Here is a 19,760-nt window from a genome sequence, read left to right as displayed (position 1 = left end):
ATTCGAAAGCATTACACTTCGTGCATTAGCGGCACTTACTTTGAAAATTTGGTAAAATTATCACAATCCTAAGAAATAATGAACATGTCGGAGACACGGAATCTCACCCACGTCATCATAGAAAATCGAAACGATCTCAAGGATGCCATCATTAAGGCTTACCTTTTAAACATCGATATTGCCATTAATTTGACTCTCACCAAAGTCATAAGACGCGGGCCTGATCAAGTGTTGCCCACGGCACAATAGAGAAAGTAATACGACCAAGGAACGTTGCACATTACTTACGATAAGGATCTCGTCATGAAACACGGCACTTGCTGTATCAGTAAGGGTCAACTTTTGGAACTGATTCACACCACCACCGTGTAACCCTAATCAGTAATCGGGGGCGGGACATGGGCAGCGATAGTCGGGGTTGGCACCAAACCACTAGTTTCACTTCGCCCACATAAATCTTGCATTTTCACATACTGGGGGAGAAAGGCCTCAGTTGCGCGGGGATGGCAGCGATAGTCCAAAAAAGAGGGAAGTCGATTCTGGCACATCATAACATTGTAGCTTGTTATCAAAATGAACCTTTTATCATGTGCTGTACTAGAACCGGCATTTTTACATACTACTAAGATCCATAAAACTTAATGGCTAGTACTCTTGTAACAATATTATACATTGCTTATTGTACATCTGGATCCTCGAGTCACGCGAATTTCCGATTTAAACCAATTTATTTTCATGATTTTTACAAAAGATGATTAATGCTTTCAGAATGCTGAATATTTTGCTTTGTTTTCTTCAATAAACGAATGTTTCAAACTCGTATTTGGTGCGCAGAGTTAGCTGATTTCAGAAACGTGGACAGAGGTCGTCTTCGTAAGGCAAGTGTTATCGATCCACTTCATTCCCCACGATGAAGGCCATTGGCTGGCCAAATCGAGACTATAAAATGAATCGTAAAACATACAAGTCCCTATAACTTTTCTATGGCTGGTTGGTGGACGGAGATACGTGTGTGGATGAGGTGAAAAAAAAATTGCAAATGATGTATTTGATACAGTCTCCCAGATGAAATGATTTCAAGGTTTGGTTTGGTTTTTATGGGTTTACCTCAGTTTTTCAACACATGATAGGCTATACGTGGCAGCCGGCATATTTCTGGAGGATAAACCCGGGAAACCCCTTGGAATAACCACAGACCCACGGGAAGCTACTGGCAAGCTCTCAGATACTCATGTAAGCCGAACCGAGATTCGACCGTACGCGGCTAGAGGTGAGATGGGAGCGGTCTGTAATGGCCGTAGACAACTCGTCCGCCCGGTACCAACTGATCTCACGAGCTTTTTTTCCTTTAAAACGGACACTCAAAGGCGAACCTCGCATGTGCCGGTAGATCAGTCTCTACGCTTTTCATTATTCGTATTTTACATGCAAAAAATGTAGATAAATCTCTGCAGGCATATTGCGGAACGAAAATATATGTTCTATGCTGTTTTGTGTTGTTCGTGTGTGTGTGTGTGTGTGTGTGTTAAACAGGATAGATACCACAACAATATCAATGTACACGATAAGGAATCGTCCATGTGTTATTGCGGAAAAGTTGTTAAATGAGTGTATTTTAAGACCTATGTGTCCTAGTGCGTGAATGCTGCGACAACAATCTGTCCTCAACAAACAGCATAATCCTGAAAATCTCACCAGATGATAATCATTGGACAAGGAACTCACAGGTATATATATATATATATATATATATATATATATATATATATATATATATATATATATATATATGTATATGTATATATATATATATATATATATATATATATATATATATATATATGTGTGTGTGTGTGTGTGTGTGTGTGTGCGTGCGTGCGTGTACTGTTCGTTTTTTATGTTATGACTCTAATGAGATGCTCCACATGAAATATCATAGTGTCTCTTATTCCACTATAAACTGCATTAACGTAAGGGTATCGTTTTAAGAATAATAAACAAAAAACATGATTATCAAATGCGTGTCAAAAATGTAGTACATAATTATTAATAGTCGATAGGCTTATTCTTATTTCTTACTGCTGTTACATTAGCGACAACCATAAAATCCGAATGCAAGTTTTGTGAAACCTGTCCAAGCGGGTACCTTTATAAATCAGACACATTCTAAAAAGGACAGTTATTAACTCCTTGAAGAAACTTCCTTTCTATACATTAAAATAGAGGAACACTATGCTTATAGGACACAGTTGCGTGTTTCAATACGTGATCTGTAGCATTTATCGTATAAAAGGATTGATTGATCGTTCTATAACGGGATTAATAAAAAGTAAAAGAAAAAGTGGGATTAGCGAGTGTAAATGAAAGTTGGGACCTAAAAATACCCCCAAAAATGTATTAAAAAAATTGTGGACGCCGAAGAGAGTTTCGAACTCGGAGTCTCTTGTTGGGCAGCTATGATACACAAAAAGACAAATGTGGTCTTTACTGTTTATATATAAGACGAGTTCATTGCCTGCCCTATGCCAGGAATAAAACAAGTAGAAAAAAAGTTATAAAATTGGGATGAGCGAGTTTTAAAATGCCTATTGGGACACACATCATATATACTGATTTATTGTCTTGGTTACAATTTATATTTAACTACTTTCCTTGTTTTCTCTCTTCTGGTTATAAATAAACAAACATCCTAAGATTGCTTTCAAAAAAGAAAAACTTTAATCGAGTCATACAGTTGTTTTTGCCTTGCTCATCTCCACATGCCTCAGGTAACCATGGGTTGCCTATTAAATCTAATGTTGGTTCTGCTTTTAAACTTTTCATTTAGAGCACTTTGCTGTGTTTCTTGACCTTCCCACCAAGCAATAACTTTATCCATCGTTTCTTATTATCTTGTAATGTCTTTTAATTGAGAATCCTTTCTTCGGCATAGATTTCTTAATGCGTAAATTTGCCACTATGCATTTTGTTTGTTTGTTGTTCATTTCTGAACCTCGTTTCGTTCGCTTTTCTTTTGAATGCCGGGTTAATTTTCGGACGTCTGCTAAAGGGGATTAACATTTACAAAGGGCAGAATATTTTTCTTTGTTTACTGTCCATTATACGTGAAATTTCCATCTCGTATTCGGGGTGTAAAGCTGGTCGTTTATGGCAACATGGGACTATTGATCTTTGCTAGGCAAGTTTAATCAATCAATTTCACTATACACAATCGAAGACCCTTGTCTAGATATGGGCTGCTGGATAAGAAAAAATAGTAACGGCAGTATTGAAACACCAGCAGTATTAGTAGTAGAAATATCAGCCGTTCAATAAGAATTGAAGAATTCAGTTACATGTGTGTACCATCTTAATACTGGGTGGATACGAATCTCCGGCGCGGCCAGTAATGCATGTGAGAAGCTTGCCTGAAGTATCCCGTGGGTAGGTGGTTCTTACTGAGGGTTTTCCCGGGGTTCTTCATTCACTAGTTTTTCTGGCATATCATACGCTGAAAATGGCGTTAAACCCCAAACAACAAATGTGTGTGTGTGTGTGTGTGTGTGTGTGTTCAGAACCTATTTTTTTCAAATACGAAAAAGGAACGGCTCGAATGTATGTGCCGCTTGTTGCATAGAGAGAACTATAAATGATGAATGCGTGAAGGAAGAAATAACAAGACAGACACAATAACGTATTTCATTTCGAATGTCTAAAAATGCAGTCCCATGGGTAAATACTGCATCAAAAGAAGAGCTGAATTTTATAGAGTGGAATGTTGGTAGATGGAGATTGGTGAAGAGATGAAGGTGGAACAAAAGCCCGATTCAGTTGATACGTATGTTATAAACTCGAAGCTGAACTGATGTGATGGAATTGTGAACAGCATTGTTGTATCGTGTACATTTTTAAAACTTCTGCAAATCTTGTAGATTTCGATCTGTCGTTGCATAAAACGCCGACAGTATTACGCGATGGTACATCCGGGGTTGAACAATGTTCACATTTGGGTTTGTGTTGTAAATTGATATATACGTTAACAAGAACAATGTCCACAATCAGAAATTTTCAATGCATTGCTTTGCGAAAATTGTGTAATTTGAGTATTTTAAGAGAATTATATCCTAGCGCACTGATACCTTGCTAGCAGAGATTTGTCCTAAACAAACATCATAACCCAGGAGAACTCACCTCATAATGATCAGTAGATGTGTTCACCGATGAATCAGAAGAATAACGTCTGATACGTTCAACTCCACCAATATTTTGTAACGAACGGGCGCACGAACGAACGTTATAAGAGACAGACTGACGACAATGTTCAGTGATAAATGCCACAACAATATCACATTTAGTTTGTAAAACTAATTCAAGTGCAAAAAGTATGTTACTTTGCTATAATGCATTTAAAGTGAAATAAACTCGTTCTGAGGTATGATAAATCTTTGAGATCAGCATGCAAACTGCCCTCCTCGGAAACGGCATACACTATCTGCAATAGTTTCGGTCCCCGCCTCTTGTGACTAATTCATAAATGACTGCTGAGTTATGTTTATTCAGAACTTCAATTTTTGAGAACTGGTTTTGTAGATAATTAGCTCTACCCAGTCACGTTTTAAGCTCCAAAACTGTCACATGAAAATATTGGGCGGTTCCCGTATACCTATAAAAGACGACCAGTGACCTGATACAAACACTAGAACTGAAAGCCGATAAACAAAAGCTACAAATCTAAGGATAAGGTAAGACATAGTTCCATTATACAATTATGTACGCTGATTCAATGGTACCTTATGAAGTTTAACATAAATTGATTTTTATTTTTTTATATCAAACAGTCTTGATTCTTGGTAAAAGAACGTGGCTATCTATGTGCTATATTACTCATTCCAAAAATGTTTTAAAAGTAAATTTTGCTTGCGTTTGATTTTACATTAATAAATGTGTTGTGTGACCTTACACAATCCTATTTATGTATTTTAACCTTATACAATGTCATTTATGTATTTTAAACTTAAACAATGTCATTTACGTAATTTATTTAACGTTATAATCATTTATGAAACTTTATTAAATTACAATGTGACTTTAAGTTACAAGAAAAACACATAGACTATGTGAAAACTGGAAATTAGTAGTCAATATCTGTCTTCAGATTGTACTATTTTTAATTTGATATCATTTTAAAAAAAATAAACTATCAACTGTCTTCTTGAATAATTGACTGTAGAAATGTATTTACTATCGATTTTTGTACATATATATCTGATTTTCTGAAAGGAAATTATGATTTAACTGAACAAACTGATACGACATGGAAACATTTTGATTAGTTAAAGTGAAAAAAATTAGGGAGACAGTCCAGTCCAAATAAATGCAAATATAAAGTACTGCAAGACAAAAGTAAAGATGTTAAAATCCTGTAAAATGCATATAAGAAATAGAGAAAGGTAAAAATAAACAATCATGAACATATCGGGTAGCACCTGAACGGGTAAACTACTCAGAGTCAATCTCTTCCTCAAAAGAAGGAGTGGACTCCAAAAGCTGTTACCGTTTGGTTCAATTCTTCTAATGTCAATCGTGTCAAAAAAACAAGCTTTTGCACACGTTTTTCAGAGATAATTTTTTGGGGGTAATTTGACACTAACGTCCCAGTGAAAATGCTTAATCAGTAATGTGTGTAAGTAACGCATAACACCGACGTACATGGCTGCCATTTTTCTACTAGATTACACAACCTCTGATAAAATTGCACGTTGAGATTTATCAAAACAAACAAGGCTGTACCGACTTGAATATCACGTGTTCTTTTGTGTTCTTTGGTCATTTCTAATGAGCCGGGCCCTGTTGCAGAAATACAGAATAATTCGAGAAATGTAACGAAGTATAAACAGCTTCTTTTCTCACAGCAATTATTGCAAATTGTGAATTTTATATTTAATTACTATGACGAAAGAGAATTCAGTCGTATGCCACAGACTAAAACGAGTTACTGTGCTAAAATGAATACAGTTAAAATATGATATCTCTTGAGAGTGCTTATTGGTGAATGATGACGAAATGATAATGCCATCATAGGTAATTTATATTCATTTAAAAATGTTAAAAAATCTACATAGATACCGGCTTTGGTTATTTTCTTTCAAAATGTCGGATTGCAAAGTTGGTGGTTGATCGGCGAAGTCCTAATAAGAATGAACCTATTTGAGATATTGGCGGCTGTTGTCAAAACGTTTTGTCACTGGCAATTTTCTATCTGATTAAAAATATAAATTTATCGACGAAAAAATGTGTGCAAAAGCTATAGAATATAGGAGTTGTATTCAAACTCGGAATCAAGTCATACAGCTAACATCATGGGCACCTGTTTTATTGGTTTTCTCGAAAACGTACATAGAAATTCCATTTGTGCCAGTCTCGTTTGGAAACACATGCACAAACATACGTACGCAAGAATAGGCAAGCACGCGTTATGACGAATCCTTTCTCGTTAGCCAGAATTCCTTTTTGACATTTGTACTACATGACGGATAAAAGAAATAAGAAAGAAGTCACTTGAACGGCTATCTCAGATTCTTGATATTAAAGGTGATCATGCAAGAACAAACTTTGGCAAAGTTTGGGTTCTGTACTCGATTCTAGCTTAGTTCAGTCCTCTTTTTCTTAATTCCAGATCTAATCTTGAAAGATGAAGTTGACTCTGGCCTTCGCCCTTTTCGTCATGGTTGTTAATGGTCACTTGCTTGGGGGCAATACCTGGGTGCTTCCCAGCAATGTTGGAAGTAAGCCAACTGATGAAAACAACGCTAATGGAAAGGACCAACCATCGCAAGGTAGTGGAATAGGAATAGGGTTGGGCGGTGGTTCTGGGAATCTTGATCTGCTGCACGTCCTTGGCGGACTGAATCTAGGCAACTCCATGAATTCCAACAACCTTCTTAACAACATTGTCGGTAACCTAGCAGCTCAGAGTTTGACAGGTGGGCAAGGTGGTCAAAATGTAGGTCATGATGGGGAGCTGGCAGGACTTTTGCAAAAGCTTGTGCAGAAGCAAGGGCAGGATCAAATTCAGGGATCCGGTACTGCTGACCATAAAATCCCCGATGAAGTGAAGGGCATGATCGAGATGACGCACCTTGAGAAACTGTACGCCGCCCTCAAGATCGTCGGTACCGTGAAGGAGACGGAAGCCGAATTCAATAAGTCAATGCATTATCTTTGCCTGGCAGTAAGATCCGTGTATCGCTTCGCAGAAATGCACAACGCCTCTGTGTATAATGGTACGGATGAGGAGATGAAACAAGCCAGACCTAAGGTTGACAGCATGACTGAAGAGGACAAGGTGAAGTTTATGGTAAACTTGCTTGCCACCAATAAGCCCAAATTTGATCAGGCCTTCTTGTTCCTTGCTGACTGGAACTGTCAAGCTGGTTACGAGTATGTGCAAGCAGTTGAGGCTGTAAAGAAGATGGCGGAAGAGGCCAAAGGCACCAACTAATGCGACAAAATGTAATACTGATGAACCTCTGTACAAGCCGCTTCTTGACATTGATCCAGATATCAATTTCTTGACATCGATATTGAAGGAAATGTTACACAAACCAAATTGAAGTATAATCTTTTCACTTTAATGACTTTTTTAAAAATGAATTAAATCAAGAACTGCATTTATTTGAATATAAAGGCCTTCATCAGCAAGAGGTTCAAAATATGTGTTGTGGTCTGAATTATAGTATAAATTTGATAGAGATATAAAGATATCACGTTTGACCATTCACCAGGTACCTAAATAATAACTGTCCTACATTAAACATTCATTGTATCATATTCCCTCTAGCTGAAAGAAGAAACAGTGACGTAAAATTTGCTACAGATGAACAAATGAGCTTTATAATCAAGCATGCAAAGCTTGTAACTTCCAAAACCCGTTTAAATTCAAATGTTCTAAATGCTCTAAGCACCCATTATTTGCAGTAATAAAGCAGCTCATTGTTTCTCGAATCCAATTATTTGTTGTTTTTTTTTAATGTTACTCATTTAGATGGCTCTTTATCTATACTTTTGCTCTACATTTTTCTGTCTACTCATAAATAGGATCCGCAACGGGATACGGCATTGTTCCTAGATTTAGAATATAACCATTCCCATTTCGACGACTGTATTGCAAATATATATGTCGATCATCTTGGCAGTATTGATATAGGCACGTGACAGTTTATGAATATTCTCATTAGCCTCGAAACAGCATATGTTGAGAAGAACCACAGAAAAAGTGGGCAATGTATATGTTGACGTTTATAGAACGAAATCAGATAATATGGTTTAATAACGAATGTATGGACAAAAATAGGAATTCTGCATATCAATTAGCAATATATCGTAACACGTTTGAGAGAAACTGATATGTTACTGATATTTGATTGAAAGAAAATGTCTAAGAAGTGTGTAAGAAAGACAGTGGTTCTCTTATTGCATAAGTTATCCTCTTTTAAAAGTTCCAGTCGAGGAAGTTTTAGATTTTTTTCAGAAAAGTAAAATTGTGACTTCGACTGAAAAGTTTTTACACTACTTCTAAACGTCTGCATAATACAAACGAAGCCTGTTTTCAAATGATGGAATGAGTGAGGATGTTACGAAATATATATGAAGGCGAGTCATTGGATCATGACACGATCTTTGAAGAACTAGAAAAACAAATAGCATAGGATGAAATTACAAACGCGACAAGAAATCTGAAAACTTGGCAAACGTTATAGTTTGAACATATATGTATTTCAGAATCGGAATGCAGATATGTAGACCCTTTATATGCAAATTATTCAATGCAAGATTAGATAGTGGTTATTTATTCGCGATTTGGAGGGGCTAATCGTACCTATATGTAGGTCTATGAATCCGCTTAAAACAGATAATTATTGAGTAATTTAAACTGTTTTCAAAATTATTTACCTGTATGAACGATTTTTTTTATTGTTTCGGCGAAGGAAACTGTCTGAACTGCCAAATGCACAATTCGGTTTCAAGATAGGAGTTGAAACTAGTGACCCTCTTTTCCCTTTGTTTGACAACTTATTTTTATCAAGGTATATGATATATAGATTGCGTTGAGTTTCAAAAAAAAAAACATATGAAGGTGTTCGCCCAAAAAAGTTTTTAGATGAGGTGTAAATGACAAAATTTTCGATGCCCTTCGTTTTGATGTACAGTACAGTTGAATCATATGTAATGCTGAAGGACAGTGGTGCCTTTTCTAAGCGCGGAATACTTTTGATACAAGGTGAAATTTATCATCAACACTATTTTCTTTATTTACTCCAGATATATACATATAAGTACAATGTGCAGATGATATATGTGAAGAGTTAGACAAATTGTCTTTTTGATATTGTGTGAGGATGGTTTAGTTTAATTCATGGGATTATTGAGGATTTTTTTCCAAACTCATAGTTTGCACGATTATTGTAACAAATGATATCAAAACCTTGATTTGTAACAAATGATATCAAAACCTTGATAAAGCTAGAGGTATACTCTTCAGAAAAGGTCTTCCATTAATACCAGCCGAAATATCAAACATAACCCGGAGAATTACTACTGTGATTGAAAACGGAAATACTTCGTCTTGCTTACTCATATGAAAAATGATTTCGGTTCCCAATATTATTTGAAGCTATTGTTTAACCATAAAAATGAGATAGGGTAGAATTATGTGTGTCTTTTCAGTATCTGAGAACTGAAAGTGGGATATATGGAAGCAATAGAATCAATAGAAGTAAGAGATCTTGTGTGCTTTGTGACAACGAATGTATGTGAGATGAGTATCATTTTTATTTAGTGTGTCCAGTATATACTAACTTACGTGTAAATTTAATTAAAAAAAAGTACATATGGAACAAGCAACCCACGTTTTAATGCATTCAGTTGTTATCTTTTAGCAGCAAGAAAACATTATCTGGATAAGCTATATTTGTATATGAAATGTTTAAGTTGATACAGCTCTGACATCTTAAAACAAGTAAAATAAAATAACGAAAACCAGCAAGTTTTGTAAAATCCAGCAATATAATTTATTTGCCAAGAATACAAAGTGAAAATTAAAAGAACTTAAGGTATAGTGAGCTAAATCCCAAATAGTCCAGGCTCCTGAAAGTTCTATCACAAGTCCAGATGTATGAAGCTCCAGTTGAATTCCAGTGGTATTCCAGATAAATTCCAATATTCAATGTATTGATGTGCCTGTAGTCTAGAACGTTTTCATGTGTCAATGGCCTGGAGTGTGGTGATGTGCTTTCAGCCTTTTTATAATCTCAAATGTCCTTCTCTGAATTCACAATAATTCCAAATTTAGGATGCAGTCCAGGTAATAATAGCTTGAAAAATAACTCCATCAAAATGAAAAATTGAACGCAACAATAAGATTGATTCTGCCGCAGTTGTTAAGGCAATAATGAGTAATTTTTCAAGTAAACAAGATTATATACTGTATGTGACTTAGGTCACAATCACCATTTTTCTGGAAATACTCTGTTAACGTAATGGAATTTTATATTCTAGACGTTTCTATGGTCAGAATCAAGATTACTAACATGTTTACCATTAATAATGAGGTGAATATGTAATCTACAATCATATATAAATAGTTAGCTATGTTGCTTACAAAATAAATGTTATTGGTCAGGTACAGCTTGAACTTGATTTTGGACAAGGTCTAGTATAAAATATAGAATCGTTAAGAAAAGCAAACGAACGATACAAAATTAAATATACATAACAAAATTACGATGTTATTATTATTATTATTATTACATTCATATGTAATAAAGATTGTTTTGGAGTTTCTATTGTCTATCCTATGCTTTACATTCTTTTGTCTATCCTATGCTTTACAGCTTTTTTTATTACCTTCTTCATTTTCTGCTTGAAGCTGTACATACTATTTGATAACCAAGCAGTATTTTTTTAGTATGTATTCTATGAGCATACATGTGAGAATGGACTATTATTGAACTGAATATTACAAATCCTAATAGCTGAAGGTGGGCATGCGTGTAGCTCTCTTAAATCTGGCATTTACAGAGTGAGTGTAATTAATGCAATAAGCGCATGTGGTTACCACAAAGGTGCTGAACAATACCGTTTATATTGTTCCTGAGTTAGTAACCAAAATACCACTGAGTCCCTGGACATCTAATTTTAAATTATTTAAAGTAAACAAAAGTATTGCGGAGTCCGCGGACCACACAATAATTGATGGTACATTACAATAATTTGATATGTAGCACAATATAAATAATGATAATAAGTTACAGTATGACAAACTCATTAATTCTTGGATAGGTGTTCTAAATATTTCACGAGATTAGAATAAAAGAGATAATGTGTATTTATTTACAAGATTTATGGGATATATTATAGTCAAATATAATGTTTATAAAATAACATTCAAAAGAATAACGATGTTGGTTTCTCAATTTCATCATCAGAAAGATATTTTCAATTTTTAGAAAAGAGAAAAATGTACATGTTACATCAGAGGATAATAATGTGAAATAAGCAAGATCAGGTCTGACATTAAAGATAGCTAAAACAGTGCAATATAATGAAGGAATAAATTATTTGACGAGGATATATACAAAACTACATACAGCGAAATTTTCACATCAACTTCAAGATCTTCTATACTTTACAATATTAGTCTACAACAATACGACATAAGCATACACAATCCATGGAAAGGAAATTTCGATTGAAAAGAAGCATGTCGTCACTTTGTACATGACCCTGCTGTTCCAGGTAGGAACTGCAAAATGTGGCCTAAATCTGATATGATTCATGCCGTTTCAAACAATTAAAGGAACGTTGCAAATTGCTGAAAGTAAAAGTTCCTGTTGTGGATGGATGTAACATTAACTCGCAAATAACACCAACAGACGAGTTTTGGCTGAATGTTTCTAATCCCTCTAGAAGGCCGACGTGGGTGATAGTGCAACCTCACCAAAGGTGGATATTACAGTACTCGACAAAGTCCACTCTGGAATCGCTATTGTGGTTTCTCTTTGTATGCTTTTTTTCTCCTTTGTTGACCGCTCCGGTGGCTTGGTGGTTAGAACGTAAGCCTTGGATGCGGGAGATCGTGGGTTAGATCCCCGGCCGAGCCATACCAAAGGCTTACAAAAATGGTACGAACAGCTGCCTCGCTTGGCGCTCAGCATTAAGAGGTTAGTGTTAGGACTGGTCGGCCTGGTGTCAGGATAATGTGACTGGGTGGGACATGTCTCCGACATGATGCCCCAGTGCTAGGCAGCACTATGAACTGCCACACTGCAGACATCCTTGCGATATGACTGAAAAATTATTGAAGCTACGTTAAAAATCCAAATCACACACAAACACACACTCTATATCCTTTGTCCTTTCATGAACTATGTTCTTTATAATTGCAGTTCTTTTTTATTTCCTTATGAATGTACACTGTCTAGGTGTCTGACCTGTTACGCCACAATCAAAGTATGCCGTTAGAATTTTGCTTGACATTACATGCGATTGTGATTTGGGTTACATTCAGTTACTTAAAATGTCCAGAAAAAATCCCAGAAATACCTGTTGAAGCAAGATACTTTCGCAATTTGACGTGTGCAAAGTTATCAAACACCTTATAGAAAAATCTGTATACAAAACACCCACAATGGCAGCTTATGCAACCATGTTTTAAAATAATATGAATATAAATAACTATTAGCTTATTTCATGATAATTATGTGTTCGTTGTAGGCTTTTATATGTTTCTAAATTGGTTTATTTTTATACATCGTGATCGCCATGTTTTGTTGAAGTGTCCGAATATCTATTAGTGTTCTGCTCATGCAGACATACCAATTCCGTTATACATCTCTCTGGGATCATGATAGAAGGACCATAGTAAAATTATTTCCTTTTCTCTACGTAATTTATACGCACTTTGTCTTCTTTTGTGTCCTTACGATTTCTTGTCTTACTGTCGCAGGTTGAACATCAATCTTTGCAATACGTTCTTTCAAAAGAATTGGTTACATTGTCCACTTAATTGTTTTTGCCACACTGTTATATCTATCTTTTCAAAGAAACATCATTACTAATATTTAAAGTGTTGTTATGAAACACTGCTTGGCTTATATGTATGTTCAGTGTAGTAAATTTTGTATTTCGTTAAAACTTCTTGTTATACTAACTTAGTTTAGTTTTGGTCAGTGTGATGATGCTACAGTGCTATACATCACTATAAACTGTCATAATGCAGACAGGCATCATAGCGATATGAATAAAAAATTGTTAAAGCTACGTTAAAAATCCAAATCACACACACGATGAGATACTGCCTTTGCAAACCAATATTTAGAATCTGCATCAAGCGGACGTGTTTTCGGCACAGTTAAACAATACTCGCCTACGTTTCATGCATATCAAATTGTACACTTTTTTGGCTTTCACATGGGATCCTTTTACTATCTCTATTTTTTATTTCTTCTATTGCAACACTTATTAATTTAGTTTCTTCTACACAATCTTTTTATATCGTGTATTTTCTATTTAGTGTTTCCATTTTCTCTATCAGTTTTCTATGTTGCATTAATTTACATTTTGCATGTAGTTGCATCACAAAGATTAAATGTACCATTTATTTGTGTAGTATAATTTCAATTACTACTTGTAAATTAAAGGTTAGAGACAGTGTAAAATGTGTACCGAAAACTCACAATTATATAAAATGAATTTGGATATTTTTTAAATAATTTGTTGTGATTGGATAATTTATAGATGTGCTAAAATTGTCAACAGTAATGATTGTGTGTATCCCATTAATAAGTCTATTTGATGGTGGAATTGTTTATGCCTTCTTTGAATAAAATATAAAAATTCTAAAACAAACCCTAAACAATGCATAACATTTCGTGTCATTTTCGTTAAGTTTTATCTTTTTTAAATCTCGTATGCTATGAAAACAGATTATTTAAGATAGAAGAGAATAAGAGAAACATACACACATACATAAAAATGACATCAATAAATACAACTTTAAAATTTGATCCATAACAGCCGGAACGGAGAGAGACTTAAAAATAAATCAAAACAATTGAAGACATATAGAAAAGACTTCAAGTTCTGAGGTCACTACGATGTTTTGCAACTGGTGTTGTGGAGAAAGTCAAGGAAACCCATCTAACAGGAAATACCTGAAAGGAAGGGAGTACTAAAACCAGAAACTCTCGCCCTACAACATTTTAATATTTAGGACAAAACAGAACTAGAATAACCTCATTCAAATTTTATTTCAAAACTTAAACAACAAAGCCTTTTGATATGTGAAAAGTTATTTACAGGTCATATCTGAATCTCTTACCTGCCATATATGCTGTGACTATATATAACATACTTTGGTTGCACGCCGAGGAGTAAGCAAAAACGTATCTTGAGTCAACTATTATTTTCTTTGTTTCTTTGTTAAAAGAATACTGAAAGATTGCATTTTAGATTAGAAAATGCATCTGTTGTTTGAGCATTATCACCGTATGTAGCTAATCGCGCTATACAGCGATGGCATAGCAACGACAGATGCACATAATATAACACTTCTATCATACCACTGGAGGACTCACGGTACAAAGATATGGAATAATGGAAACCAGTCTATAAATGGGTGAAGATGAAAAGAGTACATATGGGTTTGGATGGCCATTGCTGGTTGATAATAAAAGTAAACTTTTAGTTAAAAGAATCTTTTGAGAATTTATCCTTGTCGTAACTGGACAAATATTAGTCTTATTGATGGAATTTAAATCCTTTTACAGAATTGGAAAAATCGTGGTTTCCTCTGCACAAAAGCTTGCATGAAGGATATGTTTATTCTAATAAATATACATTTTTTGATGTTGAGCATTCATAAATTCAGAGATAGTTAATTTTTTTAATATCAGTTTTAACATGGGACCTGAATTAGTACCGTGAGTAATGGAATGGGGATTAACTTGAATAAGACTAAAGTAGTATTTTTTTATACATTGGAAGTCCTCTGTAAAATAATGAAAAGTGTTCGTCTCGTATTATCACAGTTCAGTTTATACATATATTACTTTAATATTAGTGCGCTTCATTTTATGAATTACAGGGGTGTTCAGTTATTAAAGATGATAAATTATTCTTTTAAATTGTTCTTGTCACAATTACTTTATAAATGGCATGTTGTTCATTGATATGCACACATGGCTTTAAAAGCTTGAAAGACCGTTATGATATATTTTTAAACGAGACGAATATAATTCAGTAGCTTTTTATTGTATTAATTAATTTTTGTATGTTTATATTGTTTAGACTTGTAAAATGTATTGTGTGTTATCTTTTCTATGAGAAGATTTGTCTCATAATCTCTAAGTCAAGCTGTTTCCAAAACCCGTCGGAGAGAGAGAGAGAGAGAGAGAGAGAGAGAGAGAGAGAGAGAGAAAGACGAAGTTCAATCCTCTTGAAAAAGGTGTCAAGTGACGATAAAGATGTGGCTATATCTGGGGAATTGGCTTGCGGAGAGGTACGGGATGCTGTAAAGACAGAAGCCTGTTTGAGTTTCTGGCGAGCAAACTTTATTGAAATACTCAACATATAAAAATTACATTTCAATATCAATCTACATAAGCTTAAATTACGAATATAAGAGATACATATAAAACTACGATATTCTTTCACTTACCAACATCATACATTGTATAATTTCTGTCTTTTAGAATATAATAGAGGTAATTAAATATTGAATAATTTCACGATAGCAAAATAATCTAAAATTCAATATTTCAGACTAATACCGTAATTGAATATATTTTACTGAAATTATTCTAAAATTCAACATATTAAACTCTATTATTTAAAGAGTATTTTATTTCTAAATTAACTATTACTGAGTATGAGGTTGGTAGGCGAACGTTGCATTTTACTATAATCAACAATATAATTACAAGTAAATATAAGTTCTTCAAACAATTAAATATTCCAATACATTATATTAAAGAATAGTAATAGAAATATTAAAATAATCTAATGTTTAAATGTACTGATGTTAGATTAGCATCTTAAGACTAAAAATTCTTATAACACTAAAAATCCTTATACTGTATGAAAAATTATACATAGACGATAATCTTACCTGTAAAGACAGAGTTTCTGGCGAGGAAACCGGCGTGCCCTAGGGTTGGGGCTTTTTTAATCAGTTTCTTAGGTCAAAGCCAAATATGGACGTGTGTCTAGCTCAATGTGAGGCTTCGTAGTCTCTTACAGATTATTGTCTAGGTCTATGTACATTATTACGTAGGTACTTCTGCAAGATCAGCGCATTTGCCCTCTAGAAAAATATTTGGAATCTGTCTAATTCATCTATTTACGTAACCTAGCGAATGTACTTTTTGCTGACTTTGAGATACAGGGCAATGTATGTATAAGACGGTTCGTATTTGATCATAAGGGCGCAATCATTGTTAAATAGTATATAATTATAATACCGAAATAAATAGATTTAATTTCAATATATTTTAATAGAAAATTACTTTCAATATAATTTAATCAAAACTTGCTTTTAATACAATTTAGAGAAAATTTCAATCTTATTACTTGTACTAAAAAATTCTGTCCTAATATTTTCTCCATTATTATATGCTATACCTATCTATATTGTGTGATTGACCTTGGTCAGTAATTGAGTTAGGGGCCTAACTGACTAGTTACATTTATTTTGTAAACAACATAATACACATAATGCACACATAATATTTCCTTAGGACTATTGATTAACTATTCAGATGATTATAAATGGAGTTAAGCATGTGTACTTGTATCTGAGTTTAGGACACTGGTGTTTTACTTGGAGATTCTTCAATTTTGTGCAACTTAAAATGTTATAGAGGCAAGTTGCTTATTAATTTAATAGAAAATTTACCTACATTCTGGTTCTGTTAGTGTGCCGGGGCGTTTAATTAATGTTGTTTACTTCAAAATTACTCATTCCTACCTAAACGTCCCAAGTGGAAGGAGTCTTATTGTTGTGTTCAGTTTATAATTTGAAGAGGATTTAATTATTTAAATTATTCACTGAAATTACAAAGTGCTCATTAAACTTCTTGGACTGTATCATTATTTTAGGATTTGTTGTGAATTCAATGAAGACTATTTTTGGATTATATCATTTTCATACATCCATACATCAAGACGGTAGGTACATTAACACATTCAAGGCTATGGGTACATCAGCACGATCAACATTAGAATTTATTCGGAACACCAATGGAATTCAATTGGAACTCTACACATTTGGACTTGAGATAGAACTTTTAGGACTATTGGGGATGTAATTTACAATATTGCAAATTCTTTTTTTAAAAGTTTGTACTTTGTAATTTAATGAAATAAATTAGTAATTGAATTTTACAAAACGTGTTGTTTTTAGCTCTTTTATGATAATTAGTTTAAGACCATTGAGTCGTTACAAGCATTATTACTCCTATACATGCCAGTGCAGCATATTACATTAACACGTAGTGCATGAGTTGTTTTCTTTCAAATACATTAGAATCTTCAGCAACTGTAGAGCTTTATAGTATATTCAGGTCGGTGTTTATGTTAAAATAATTATTTCACAAAAAAGAGTTTGTTTCACATTAGCAGCTGCACTATAGACCAAACTCTACAAGAAATGTCCACTATTACTACTCGTTCAAACCAGAGTTTATGGTAGAATATTTAGTATATAATGCCTTGTTGCAGTGCTGATTTAAAATAAAGACCAATACAATTCCTTTTTGACATAAACGTAAACCACGCCTTTTTCTGCAAGGAAACGGATATTAAACAAAATAACAAGCAGAAAGCCCAAGTCAGTTCCTTTTTTTTTCATAAATCCACAAATAACACCTTTGTCTCCAAGGAAACAAAGTTCAAGTAATTATGTCCACAGTATATACCGAACGACCTTAAAATATATTATTTTCTTCCTAATTTGATACGCCAACTCAGAAAAATATACAAAAAAGCAGTCTACAGACAAAATTTTTTATGAGAATTTTTTTAAAACGAAATTACGGAAAGATCAATCTTAGTCTGCTTTGACATCTTTTCTTGGTTAAGTATTTAATGTGTTGTTCGCATTCACCATGAAATGGTGTATAACCGCAGGATGTATATTGGCCATAACGGCCAATGGTCACGTGACCGGAGAACTGCTAGACGGTTACTACTACACATCGGAGGAAACTACTCATCGAGGTCACCTGGCCGGTCGTAGGTACGATGGTCACAGTACATCGGTCAAGGACATTATGGGCAGACATTGCGTAAACATTAGTGTGAGAGTGGAAACATGGTAATAAAAATGTCAACAAGCAAGACTAAAACCCGGTCTGAGGGCATGATGGGAGCCAGCATTATTATCATCTTGCAGAACTATGTGGGTAGTTTTGCTGTGAGCATGCCTTTGTAAGGATCAATGCAAGGCGATATGCTAAAACGTATGGCGTGGGCAGGCATGCAGGGTAGTATGGGAGTGGGCAATAACAAAACGATGAATGAACATGGGGAAATTTGGGTAACACGGACAACTTCGTAGTAGTGAACAATCTTAATCAAGTATTGAAAGTCTAAGACACCATAAAAGATGATTTAAAAAACATCCGATTACAACCACTGCTTTGCCGTGAAGGCAACACTCGACGTGGCAAAGATGAAGAACATTACCATCTTTAACTAAACAAGACAACTCCGCAAAGAAGAGCGCATTGTCGCCACCACGACGAAGGAACAGAAACTTGCCTACTTCACGCACATGCTTAAAACCACGCCTTCTGACTACTAAGCAGACTTCTTTGCTTTGGAAAACCTGCCCTGCTAAGCCGATCAACAGAACTAAAAAGAAATGATAGCCTTGATGGAATTTCAAAAAGGATACATGGCGAATAGGAGCAGGACCTTAACATAAACTAGGGAAATCTCTTTCATATAAATCAAAGTAAACGTAAGTATTTGTATTTGCATTCATTGGACAATCCCATATTTTATAGCAATCTTCAAGAGACCATGATGAAACTGATTTTAAAGTGTGGAATCGAAACTACGAAGAGTGCCATCACATTAATTCAGCTGCTTGATGGAATTTTTATATAAATGAATTATGCATCAAGATGCATTTGTTAAATAGGGAAATTAATAGTGCATTTCCAAAACGTTCAGATGGACCAAATTCGATATAATAATCATCGAGTGCTTTATTCGAAATCAATATTACATATGATATGACGTCAACTTTGCCTTGGTGATTAAAAGTACGTTACGACGTCGTTCCCTGCAAACGCCTGGTGTATTCTGCATGACTTATATGTAAGCACAGATATTTAGTCAGATAGTAATCAATTAGAAAATATAGCTTCTGACGATTGTATAACATAATACACAAACAAAATGTACAAAAGAATGTACGAAATGTACAACAATACAATTATATTTACAAGGTGTAAAATTAACATAATCTTTTCTTCAATAAATGATTTTTGTTTATTTGTTTTTTGTGTAGAGATTCAATTTAGGGGGCATATAACGCTACTTTGACTACCACTACACAGCTAGCAGCTTGTTTTTCTACCCTTTGGATCAAATAAGCAATTAGATTGTAGGAATACATTCTCTTTTCTTCTACAAATAAAAGCAGTGACATAGTGTGCACATGTCCATGTAGATAATACGCATTTCCTTTGCTTTTGTTATTCTGTCCATAACGA

At 34.4% G+C, this 19,760-nt stretch overlaps 1 protein-coding gene across 1 annotated transcript; it reads left to right on the top strand.

Moving 5' to 3' along the window:
* The first annotated feature begins 4,652 nt into the window (after positions 1-4,652).
* On the top strand, positions 4,653-7,973 carry LOC149806355 (uncharacterized). The gene is made up of 2 exons (XM_089972570.1): positions 4,653-4,721; positions 6,656-7,973. The coding sequence occupies exon 2, from the start codon at positions 6,671-6,673 to the stop codon at positions 7,478-7,480; it is 810 nt and encodes a 269-aa protein (XP_089828696.1). The 5' UTR covers positions 4,653-4,721; positions 6,656-6,670; the 3' UTR covers positions 7,481-7,973.
* Positions 7,974-19,760: the final 11,787 nt, after the last annotated feature.

The sequence above is a fragment of the Sinohyriopsis cumingii genome, chromosome 1 (genome assembly GCF_028554795.1).
Source record: "Sinohyriopsis cumingii isolate HCF-2022 chromosome 1, ASM2855479v2, whole genome shotgun sequence".
Taxonomy (NCBI): Eukaryota; Metazoa; Mollusca; class Bivalvia; order Unionida; family Unionidae; genus Sinohyriopsis; species Sinohyriopsis cumingii.
Note: the sequence above shows the minus strand (reverse complement) of the source record. Positions and strands in the feature narration are given on the sequence as shown.